The sequence below is a fragment of the Xenopus tropicalis genome, chromosome 2, assembly GCF_000004195.4.
Source record: "Xenopus tropicalis strain Nigerian chromosome 2, UCB_Xtro_10.0, whole genome shotgun sequence".
Lineage (NCBI taxonomy): Eukaryota > Metazoa > Chordata > Amphibia > Anura > Pipidae > Xenopus > Xenopus tropicalis.
Window position 1 is genome coordinate 48,945,199 of NC_030678.2, and position 13,057 is coordinate 48,958,255.

Genomic DNA, 13,057 nt, shown 5'->3' on the forward strand with positions numbered 1-13,057 from the left:
TCGTAATGATCGGTATTTTGCGATTTTTTCGGAAAATTATCGCGACTTTTTCGTTACCAATACGATTTTTGCGAAAAAACGCGAGTTTTTCGTAGCCATTCCGAAAGTTGCGATTTTTTCGTAGCGTTAAAACTTGCGCAAAAAGTTGCGATTTTTTCGTAGTGTTAAAACTTGCGCAAAACGTCGCGCCTTTTAAGTTTTAACGCTACGAAAAAAGCGCAACTTTTCGCGCAAGTTTTAACGCTATGAAAAAATCGCAACTTTCGGAATGGCTACGAAAAACTCGCGTTTTTTCGCGCAAATCGTATTGGTAACGAAAAAGTCGCCATAATTTCCGAAAAGTCGTAAAGGCGCCGAAAAAATCGCAAAAAATACGAAAAAGTCGCAAAATGTTCGTTTTCCAATCGGAATTTTTCCAATTCGGATTCGAATTCGTGGGTTAGTAAATCAGCCCCTTAGTGTTGCAAAGGAGAAATGCCTGTTGTTAGGAATACACCAATGGTTTGGGGTATCTCTCAATACCACCACACACACATAAGCTTTATGTAATTCCCATAGAGACACTTACAACACGAGTATAGTGTCATTAATGATGACATGAGGCTGATGTACTCTTTTTAAGATTATATTGGCAATAGGTGGGCTCCATAACCAACAGAGATTCAAATATTGTATTTGTACATGTAATTCTCATAGACTTCAAAGTCTTTGGTGTGCCAAAACATAGCGAATATCCAAAATGACTTAGTGCTCTATTACCCTAAAGCTAAATACATTCTATATACTCCTCCCCAATTGCTAATGACTTAAACATATATACAGATATGCAGGATTTATAAAGCTAAAGTCATTGGCTTAATCCATTTTAGGAAGTGCATCTTTTACAATGCTGTTTTCTAAGTATTTATAAGCCCAGTGTATTGGTTGTGATTGATATTAGGAGGTTGAAACAATCTGCAAGGATACAGCACTTTAACATTTCTGTCTATTTACACAGCAGAAGAGAAAGACACATTTTTTTCTGCGCCACTACTAACGTGGAAGGTGGTCCACAAGCAGATGCCCTGGAGCATTGTGCTTCTCCTGGGGGGAGGATTTGCTTTGGCCAAAGGGAGCGATGTAAGTTTGTCTCATTTGCAAGAAAATTCTCATTGAAAACTATGCGTTTATTCATACCCAAGACCTACAATTATTTACTGGATTGAATGATTTTATATCTCAGGCTTTTCAGTTAATTTCATGACACATACCTATAGGTAGAACCAATGTTCCCTCTATAGTGTGCATGCACACACAAATTCCAAGACAACAAGTTATGATGCACACAAAGAATCTGAAGTGAAAACACAATATTTCATATCTATTCTGACATGATCACACTGTCTTTAAAAATACACACACAAGTTTAAAAAAATATTTTTTTGGGGCACATAGCCAATAAGGAATTAGAGGGAACATTGGGTAGAAGTAGAACGATCTTGCTTGCACTGATATTCAGGTTGTGAGGGAAACCTTTGAACCATTTGCTTTTCTGGCAAATTTCTATATACATGCATGAAAACTGTGGGGAAAATTCTGTCCTTGAAAAAAACTAAAAACCTTCCAAGCATAGAAAGAGTCTCCATGGTCAGAATACTGACCCAGTCCAGGAAACTGAACTTCAACCAAGCTGAAGTTCTCTACCAAAACTAGCCCAGATGTCGTTATAATCACAACATTCTCTCTCTTTTCTCCAGGCTTCTGGTCTATCTCATTGGCTGGGACAACAAATGGCCCCTCTGCACACTATTCCACCTTGGGCAATTGCTATTATCTTGTCTCTGATGATCGCTGTATTCACCGAATGTGCCAGCAACGTTGCCACTGCAACACTTTTTCTGCCTATCCTTGCTTCCATGGTAGGAACCAGTATCATTCTCCTCTCATTATCCATTATTAAATAGGATTTTCAGCCCAAACTGTTTTTGAATACTTAAAAAAATGAAATTCTTCATTGTTTCAGTAATGCAAAGTATTTAACCAGGGAGATACTACTTTCAGATTACATCTGAGTTCTGAATTCAGCACATGCCTTCACTTGAAAAGGAGCAATAGACTAATAGATTTAAATTCGGCTCTTACAGTTCGTGTCGGCAGCTGTGCGTGTGTGTGTCTGATATTGAACCGGTGGGTTTAATATTCTTTTAGGAGCAATGACTGCATTGACTCAGTCAGTATGGGCCCTAGGGACAAACGATTGGAGCAGTCCATTATTGCCCCCCCTCAAGATGAGCAGGGAAAGATCTGCTTGTTTATTGGCCTCCTTGCCAAACAAGTGGATCTTTTAATGTATTGCCAGCTGAGTAATACATTATACAAAGGTTCTGGTTGAATATATTTTCCTTTCTCATAATTAGAAGTAAGACAGGACTTAGTGTAAAATGAAACTTCAATAACTTTGTTTTAAACTGTTTTGTAAAACAAATGCCTGTTTAGCACAGCACATTTCCAACCGTGTGCATGAAATAATGGCAACATACTTATGAACCCATGGCCTGTTAATGGCTAGGAAAGTGCAGATTTCTTCATAATTCATTTTTATTTACACCATTTGTGCACTTGTATCTGAGCCCTGTCTGTATGCATGTTGTCACAGTTCAGTCAGTCATTCTGTCAATTTCTCTCTCAGACCAGATCCATTGGGGTTAATCCGCTGTACATCATGATTCCCTGCACACTCAGCACATCTTTTGCCTTCATGCTTCCTGTGGCCACACCCCCAAATGCCATTGTCTTCTCTTATGGGCATCTCCGCGTTTCAGATATGGTAACTCATTTTCATTACTGTATTATTCATATATAGCATCAAATTTTCCTTTCTCTTGTTGCTGTCAAAAATATAAAAGGTTGGCCTGGGCCAGTGCCACCCAATGATAAAGCTGGAGACATTATAAACAATAAATGCTATTCAACTTTGGTCTTCAATTTTTATATATTTTTAATTATTTGTCTTCTTCTTCTGAGTCTCTCAGCATTCACATGGGAGCCACTGACCCTGGTAGCCCATAAGTGTTGCTCTGTAAGATTACAGTTTTATGGTTATCGCTATTTTTTATTACTTATCTTTCTATTCAGGTTCTCTCCTCTTCATATTCCAGTTTCGCAATTCAAACCACTACCTGGTTGCTAGACCCTAGCAACCAGATAGCTGCTGAAATTCCCAGCTGAAGAGCAGCTGAACAAAGATCTACATGATTCAAAAACCCCAAATAATAAATTTTAAAAACTTTCAAAGAAAAAATAATGAATACCAATTGCAATTTGTCTCAGAATATAACTCATATCATACTAAAAAGTGAATTTAAAAGTGAACAAGCAACTTTAAGACCTTTTATAAATGGGACTGTGGGGGGATAAAGGGCAATATTGTACTTGGTACATGTCTGTGTGGACTTGACATATGTAAAATAGCCTGAATTATCCTATAGATGCTGCCAAGTAATATGATTTTAATGCATTTACATTTTATAGAAGTTGAAAAAAGCATTATAATTGATATAATTTATTTATGCATTCTTTATATAATTATTATTGGAATATTATTAATTACAAAGGCACTGGTTATCCTTTCATTATTTATGCTGAAATGTTAAACATTTAGTGGCTATAGGCTTAGTCATTAGGAATCAGTTTCAGCATTTTCCCTTAGAAGAACTCATCAGTGACCCTGCTGGCATCAGCAAGACACCACAAATATAAGTGTCTCCAAAGTAATAATTTACTTATTTCCATTACCCTTTTACATTCCAGAGATGAACCCAATATTTAACCCAATGTGTCAGTTATATATGTGGCCCAAACATGCCATATGGATCAGAAGTCATTGTTGTATGTATGTATGTATATCTTGATTTATAAAGCGCTACTTATGTACGCAGCGCTGTACAGTAGAATACATTAATACAAACAGGGTGTTAATAAGATAATAGATAAAAACAAAGTATAATAATAAATACAGATAAATACAGCAGCAATAAGTTAAGAGTCGAGGACACAAGAGGAAGGAGGTCCCTGCCCCGTAGAGCTTACAATCTATATGGGAGGGGTAACTAACAGACACAAATAGGCAAATATAAGTGCTGTAGGTCACAGTGGGTGACATTACAATATAAGTGCCAGTTCCCAGATCAGGTGATGGGCGAGTTGCAATTAAATCACTGTTTATTTTATGTTAGAAATGAAAACATATCACCTTACCATTCCTTATATACCGTATATATTAGCAGTTATGCATGTGAATAAGAGCAACCCTATCACCATTGTGGTGCAGTGGAACACCTCTGCCATGGCACCCAACATATCAACTCCCATTGGATGTATAAATGCAAACAAGCAGATAATGATTCTTCTATCTCTAATCTCCTTTTAAGATAAACAAACACAATGATACAATACATAAACAGGGGTTATTAAAGGAAGGTCATGGGGAAATGCACTCTTTTCAAAATACAAAAATTATCAGTACTTCACACACATAAAGGCTCATTTACATCCGCGAGTGCAGTTGCGCTCCTGCACTTGTTTCAAAATACGCTCCTTGCATTTACATAGAATTGCACTTGGCGCCACTCAGTCCTTCCTGCCTTTTGATCCAAATGGAGCACCGCTGCACCTGTTGACACAAGGAAACCCTGGAGCTACTGCCACGTCCTGACCAGACAGTAACTTCAGGGTTCCCTTTATACCCAGCATCAATAGGTGCAGCACAGCAATAGTGCTTAAAGAATTGTACACAGATTTCACTTGCACAACGAACACCTGAACTGGCATCAGACAGACTTTGCTGCAATAGCGTCTAATCTGCGATAAAATTGGCAAATTGACCACAAATGGGTCAGGTGCATTGTGACCACAATTTTGCTGGAATTCTGGGAAAAAAGCTGCACTGCGGGATGAAAAAACATGGCGATTGCAATCGAGATAGCACTCTGCTCAGTGTACTTGCATAAGACATAAATGAGCTCTATGACTTTGCACTGAATTTCAATTTTTAACGAGCAAACCACATTTTTAAAATGTTTACCTTTACAATAAGGACATCAGAGTTGTAATTACTATTCCCTCCCATGATTACTTCAGTCTCCTAAAATGTGCTGCAGTCTTTCTTTACTGCTGATCTACAAACTGATGTCAGTAACAAATCACCCCCGCTGCTGTTTCTGCAAGCACAGGATTATGCATGATGAGATGGCTGCCCAGGAACCATTATTTGAGTCCAATTCAAATAATAGTGCAATTCCATCAAAAATAAAAAATACAAAACCCAAATAATGTACCATATGTGATAATACTTCAACTTTGATTTTTTGCAAAATAATACCTTTGTGCTGACTTCAGCACAAATTACATATCTGTCAAAACAGTTGGGAGTTATCATAACTACATGTCAATGTCTCTTTAACCAGTGAGAAGCAGCTATGCAAAACATTCTAGCCCCAGGGCACAGCTCATCAGTTAAACAAATGCTCTGAGGGAGAGAGCTGATTGCTTGAATACAAACTTATGGAATCCCTTATCCGGAAACCTGTTATCCAAAAAGTTCCATGTTACGGGAAGGCCATCTTCCATAGACTTTATTATAAGCAAAGAATTCTAATTTTAAAAAATTATTTCCTTTTTCTCTGTAATAATAAAACAGTACATGTACTTGATCCCAACTAAGATATAATTAATCCTTATTACTATTGGGTTTAATTAATGTTTAAATTATTTCTTAGTAGATTTAAGGTATGGAGATACAGAAAGATCCATGATCTGGAAAACTCCAGGTTCCGAACATTCTGCACAACAGGTCCCATACATGTCAAATATTTTGAAAAATGTTAATATTTCACCGGCTGCTGTAAAATGGCAGGTCTCACAAATGATCATATCACAGGAGACAAGGGGGGTTATTTAGCCCATTCATGTAACCTTTCTTTTATATTTACAAAGTACAATGACATTTTACAAACAATAATCAATATTTCAGCATATATCATTGCTAATCTTTGTATTTGTTTTTTTTTGTATTTTTTTAAGGTAAAAACAGGTATTGTCATGAACATCATTGGAATTATTTGTACAACGTTAGCTATCAACACCTGGGGACGTCCTATGTTCAGCCTAGACACATTTCCACAATGGGCCAACATCACAGACTAGAAAGACACTATTTTTAGGAATTACAAGACTGTGACCCTGAGGCATTGCCATCATTCTGCAGGCCATATTATCAATGCATCTTTTAAAAACTACTGTAAAGATAGCACAAAGATCCAAATCCTTTATCTTCATAGCCAAGCAATTGTGCAGATTTCATGTACCTGTTCAGATAAAGAAATGAAAACTCTTCTCTTTGTCTTATGAACTCAAGATCTGGACAAAAAAGATGATACTAACAAGGAATGCTGAGAAACACAGCCGGCTGTAGGGATTCTGTGCTGTTGCCTCAATGCATGTGGAAAAACATCAATGCTCTTTTTTTCTCAAACAGAACAAGGCATATTGGCCTGAATCTTTAATTGCCTCTCCATGCAACAGACTGCTTCTTATATAACAGCCCTACAGTTATTAATAGGATACATAATGGTCATGCCCCGATGTTCTTTTAATTAAAGTAGAATTTATTTTTCAGATAACCTCAGAATATGTAAATGAAAATACTTTTGTAAATGTGTATTTCTATAGGTGTGTGCAGTGGCAAAAAAACTTTTAGCTTGTAAATAATGGCTTTATCATATGTTATCAAAAGAAAAAACTAAGTGAATATGGAAAAGGAACGAGAGAGTCAGAATCAAATAGGAGATTATGAGATGGGTTAATGCCCAGTTTAAGGGAATGGAAGTATTTTTAGCAATGCAGGCATCAGGGAGATGCTATCTTGCTACCTTCCCACTGTTCTGCTGATCGGTTGCTGGGGGGTAAAGGTAGGGGGGGTGATATCACTCCAGCTTGCAGCTTAGCAGTAAAGTGTGACTGACGTTTATCAGAGCACAGGTCACATGGCTGGGGGCACCTGGGAAACTAAGGTCATATCTAGCCCCATGTCAAATTTCAATATGAAATATAAAAAACATCTGTTTGCTCTTTTGAAAAACAGATACAGGTATCGGACCCCTTATCCGGAAACCCGTTATCCAGAAAGCTCTGAATTACGGAAAGCCCGTCTCCCATAGACTCCATTATAAGCAAATAATTCAGAATTTTAAAACTGATTTCCTTTTTCTATGTAGAAATAAAACAGAACCTTGTAATTGATCCCTACTAAGGTATAAATAATCCTTATTCGATGGAAAACAATCCTATTGGGTTTAATTAATGTTTTATTAATTTTTTAGTAGACTTAAGGTATGGAGATCCAAATTATGGAAAGACCCCTTATCCGGAATACCCTTGGTCCCGAGCATTCTGGATAATGGGTCCTATACCTGTATCAATGCAGGATTCTGCTAGAGCAGCGCTGTTAACTGGTGCTGAATCCATTTAACTATTTCTTTTCCTGAAAAGAGCCTTCCAAATTATTAACCCCCCCAGTCAAATCTGGATGGGTTTAACAAGTCACGAAAGAGCTCAGCACTTTTTCTGAGCAGTTAAACACACTGAAACATTCCTATGCTTTGTTTAATGTGAGGAAATTGTTCCTGACAACGAAGAAAGCATTATTATGTAAAAAAAATAAATTGTTGACCCAGTAAATTATAGTAAAATGGACCAGTGTTTTTTTATAAAATACATTAAAATATAGTGCATTAATTTGAAATACAATAGTTTTCCCAATTATAATTCCTTTTCGATACTGTGTACACCAGCAATTATCAAGACGGCCTACCAAACCAGCAATCAATCTGTCCATGTTTGCTGTGCTCTTCTGACCATTTGCGGCAATGCTCCAGGACCACAATAGGGTGATCCAGGTTGTAAATTATTCTGATTCCTTCTGTTGTCATGGTTGGGAAATCAGCAATAGAATATACCCAAGCATAAAGCCTGCAGTGAGCACTAGCCCATGTGTACCACCAGAATGCAAAATACATGGCTGCAGTATTACTTGCATACAGGTTACCCTACAACATAGCCATCTCCATTTTTCCACATCCATATTCATGATTAAATATAGCAACAAATCACATTATTTTATATACATCATTTACACAGCTTTGAATTTCCTATTTTAAAAAAGCTAGTCTGTGCGAGAGTATTTATTGCAAGGTACTTTTGTTGTACTTGGGAAAGTGTGTGTCCTTTGCATCTTGGTTTTTAACTACTCTTATTTCTCTAATTCATCTTCTAAAGTCTTTAAACCTATATGTAAAACGTATTTTTTTCTGTAAAGTATTGTATGTGCAGATAGAATGTAACCAAATGCTGTAAATGGTTAAAACAGCTACCTCTGTTGACTTTGCAGGTGACTACCTATGTGTTTGTTACATTCCTGGTTGACCTCTAACTTTTTCCATGCATAGGATTATATGGATTTTAGCATTGCCCATGGTGTTATGGGAATGCCTGTTGCAACTGCTCACTACTATTATATTTCTATTACATTCAATGAGGCTTCTTCCATGGGACCCATATGTAGTTGGTTCCTGCTATTAACACATTCATCTTCAGTGGGGTTTAAATGCTCAGTGCAGCTCAGCAGCAGCATTGAGCACTACAGTTAATGGGAGTTGTTTACCATCAATCAAATTACATGCCAGGCTTAATGATTTGGACAATTGTCTGTAAAACTGTTATATCTTAAATGATTCATATCTTATGCTACCGCTTGGAAAAAATTACGAAGATGTTACATTTTACTGATTGATTGAGCCTTGCAGCCATATAGGAGCACTTTTTAGATTTGTTATGCTGTACAGAATAGGCACATACTGATAACCTACCTGGCACCATCTCTGGCATATATTAATCTGTGGCATGGTTCAAAATGCCTTCTGAAGTCTCTGTAACTTTCCAGCAGCAGGGGAGTGTCTCTGTGGAAATTCTTCCATCTACATCACTCATGTGGCTGGCTTTATAAGTTGAGATTTATTTTATATTAGGTGCATTTCTCTTTATGATTAAATACCAAAGCAAGGGCACCTTGCCTTACCTTACGTTTTAAAGGAGCAATTAGAATTTTCTATTCATCTTTACTCTGACCATCAGGCCTAGACTGGGATTTAAAATAAGCCCTAGCATTTAAAATATACAGAGGCGGGGCTGTATTTTGAATAAGCCAAGTCCACTGGGGCGCCTATATGGACTGACACCCTACAGGGGGCACTGTTTGGCAGTACGTCTGGATTTTATGCACCTCTAAGCACCTGTTTGAGTCCACTGGGAGCAACATCCAAGGAGTTGGTGAGCAACATATTGCTCACAAGCCACTGGTTGGGGACCACTGGTCTATGGCATATTACAGCAGCCTCTCTGACATTTGCCAGAACCCACAGATTGCCAGTCGAGGCCTGCTGGCCATGATTGCCCCATGCAGAACTTTTTCCATTGTTGAACTACCTAAAAGTAAAACTCCTTCCAGGGTTCCCTTCAGGTGCTGGTCAAATACATGGAGCTGACATCTAGTGAACCACACACTAATACCAATACTAACTGTAGTGGTATTATTTGCCCTAAGAAAAACACTAATTAGCAGGTGTCCACGGCGGGTAAAAAACAATTCGAACTGTGCCTGTTTGTATGATTTCCACATTGCAGTTACATTTGTAAATGAAATTTATTTGTAAAATACAATAATATATTTATCTGTAATACATTTTAAAATCCTTTAGTGAATAAAACAGTGGGTTTTTAATCTTGATAGTGGTGTATTTCTGCTATGCAAAAGCAGACTAAGCCCTGTTCTGTGTGTGTGGCTTACCTACTGTAAGTACGTTTTTACAGAAGGAAGTGTTTTATTTATGTCCTCATGTGGCCACCTTGATCACCATATATTTCATCACTGTATCAATCTAGAAGGTGAATAAACTGCAGTTCAGAGCAAATTACGTCTATAGTCGGTTATTGCCCTGCTCGTGACGTGAATAAAAAGTAGTGCAAGATTTGATATTGATTGCAAAGTACTCCATAAATAAAGCAATTACCTCTCTTTTGAATTTAAAAGGGTAGTCAATCCTAAAATCACTTTTTTGTGTTTTACATTTCTTAACTTCAAATAAATGTATGCACTAAATTGCCACCTAATGCTGGTGTCATTAACATCTCTATTTAAAAATCATTTAATGAATGTGTAATAGAAAACATTAATATTCCATTATACTCCATTACATGGAGAGGAATAATAACAACAAGAGTGACTTGGGTTTTGTGCTTGGGTCAGCCATATGCTATGTAGTAATTTATAGCAGAACAGTATATAAACCATGATATGAAAGGCTACAAAAGGGGAAAATAATATAGCGATAAACAGTATAGCAATCTATTTTGTAAACTTTAACTGATAGGACAGTACTGACAAAACCAATGCAGAAAACATGTTTTTACTAGTAGATTTTTTATATAGAGAAGAATAATGGAGACAGGGTAAGAAGGAAACAAGCATGATATATACATGTGAGACCAGAAGGTTTCTAAAGGTAGACACAGCTTGGGCAGCATTTTACTAATCAGTCTGGTAGCACAATGCTGATGGTAAAGAACATCAGTCCAGTTTAAACAATATATATTTAGATTCATACAGATATAAACTGGAAAAGGCAAAAAATCTGGTTGATTACTACTGTATATATGGTGGACATCATGAACCCTAGAGGTATACCCTGGGATTAGCTTGAATTTGATCCCATGGGTTAAGATAGTAAAAGAAAATGAAGGCACTACAGGAAAGGAGGGTGTAAAGGCAATTTCCCTGAGTTTAATAAGAGGCTACGCTACATTTTATAGTAGAACTCTTCCTGAAGTATGACAAAATAGGGGTTGCCTGCAGTCTTGTTTAAGGCATTTCTGTTTAACATAGAAATGCTCCTAAACAGTTTCTCTGGGTTATATATACATATATATAAACATATATGTAGAAGTAGAAAAGATGAACAATCACCACCATTTCGGTCCCTTTACATTTATTGGAAATTCACTGTGTGCGGGTCTTTTCTACTTCTATAGGCCAAGTTTTATATTGCACTGGGTATATATATATATATATATATATATAGTATATAGCTATTACATTAAAGCACTATGCAAGAGAATTATTAAATCTATAAATTTTAGTTAATTAACGCTAAACCAAGTTACAGTATCGGGTTTACTATACTCCATATTCCATCTTTAGTGTTGTATGGTTTATTTACTTTAGCTATAAAAGTTTGAAATTAGATTTGTGTGTCACAAAACATATGTCCAGACTACAAAATTTACTGGGCAGTATCTTGTACTGTAAAGTACTTTAGTAGTGACTTGCACAGACTAAAAGTTCTTAGGTAACATGTTTGTGTTCACAATAAATATCTATTTAAATGACCACAATAAAGATTACAGGGAATTGTCCTCAGTTAAATACACACCAAGGATCGCAGACAGTTATATGCCTCTTATAAGCATGGCTGCGTCCTGACTTTGTGAGCAAAACCATAATGGAGCAGGCAACGTCTCAATGCATGAGTTGGATTTGTCTTTTTTCAACACTGAATGGATGGTCTGGACAGATTTAATTATACAGTACTTTTCTTGCAACATATACTCATTTTCTAGCTGCTGTATATTTTCCCTCTAACTCATATAATAATGTGACAGCTCAGCTTATTGTGAAAAATTTGCTTCTCCACAGTTTTTTTTCATATGAGAGGGAACTAGTGTATTGCTTCCCTTATACAGATATTTAATATGCAGAGAAGGGATGCTCTGTACTAACAAAAATATATATTTCACTATCATTTTAAAGGACATGTCGACCCCCAAAAAAATGTTTTTACCTAATTAAAGAAAACACGATTCTACGCAACTTTTCAATATGAATTTATTACAAATGTTTAGTGTGTTAAAAGTTATTTGTAAATGTAATTTCTATTGAAAGAACCATTTGCTGATCTCCTTGTTACAACTTTTTAGACAATGTTGCAAAGGTCAGTCTCCCCCAGCAAGGCAGGTCTGTCAGTCTTCTGGTTTGTGTTTCAAAAGTCAGAGTCACCATGGCAGAGAATAGAAAATGACTGACAAACACTGCTTTTAATAGCAATAATATATACAAACTAGAAAGGGAAGTTTGAGAACATACTTCATGAAGTTACTGAATGAAATATGATCTGTTGTTGGCTCGGCCCACTTTTTCTAACCTTGGCCCACAGTTATATAGTAAAAACCACTGTGCAAAGTTTGGGGACCCTGGTTTTAATAGTGTCTGAATGGCAGCAATTTAAATTTTTTTCAACGAGTGACATCTGATTGGCGGTTGGTGGCTCCGCCCAGTTTTTCTAACCTAGAACTGCAGTTACCCAGTGACAAATGCTGCAAAGTTTAGGGACCTTAGGATTAATAGTTAAAGAAAAGCAGCAGTTTAAATTTAAACCAATAAAAGTCAATAGGTAAATTGTGATTGGCTGTTAGTGGCCACTTTTCCTATTTTTGAACTGCAGTCCCCCAGTGACCAACTTTGCAAAGTTTGGGGACTCAGGCATAAAAATTGTGGGACTGACTGCATTTTAAACTTCACCATTGAAAGTAAATAGGTGAAATGTGATTGGCTTTTGGTGGCTCCGCCCACTTTTTCTACCTTTGAACGGCAAATACCCAATGACTAACTTTGCAAAGTCTACCAACCCTGGAATTAATACTTAAATAATGCCCATCAGTTTAATTATAAACCAATGAAATTAAATGGGTGGAAATGGATTGGCTGTTGGTGGCTCTGCCCACTTTTTCTAACTCTGAACCACAGTTACCTGGTGAGGAGCTCTTCAATGTTTGGGGACCTTAGTATTAAAATTTAAAGAATGGCAGCAGTTTAAGTTTAAACGGATGAAGTCTATAGGTGAAATCTGATTGGCTGTTGTTGGCCCCGCCCACTTTTCAAACTTGTAATGTAGTTACCCAGTGACAAACT

General features: G+C 36.8%; 1 protein-coding gene across 3 annotated transcripts in view; it reads left to right on the forward strand.

Moving 5' to 3' along the window:
- The window catches only part of slc13a5 (solute carrier family 13 member 5), a 34,195-nt gene extending 27,825 nt beyond the window's left edge, over window positions 1–6,370 (forward strand). For 2 of the 3 annotated variants that reach the window (XM_004911730.4, XM_004911731.4), the window contains exons 10-13: window positions 998–1,119; window positions 1,737–1,898; window positions 2,669–2,806; window positions 6,061–6,370. In XM_004911730.4, coding sequence (XP_004911787.1) covers window positions 998–1,119; window positions 1,737–1,898; window positions 2,669–2,806; window positions 6,061–6,183 — 545 coding nt within the window. In that variant the 3' untranslated portion in view covers window positions 6,184–6,370. The remainder of the gene's footprint in view (window positions 1–997; window positions 1,120–1,736; window positions 1,899–2,668; window positions 2,807–6,060) is intronic. The other variant, XM_002933513.5, reaches the window with a different exon arrangement.
- The last annotated feature ends 6,687 nt before the right edge of the window (window positions 6,371–13,057 follow it).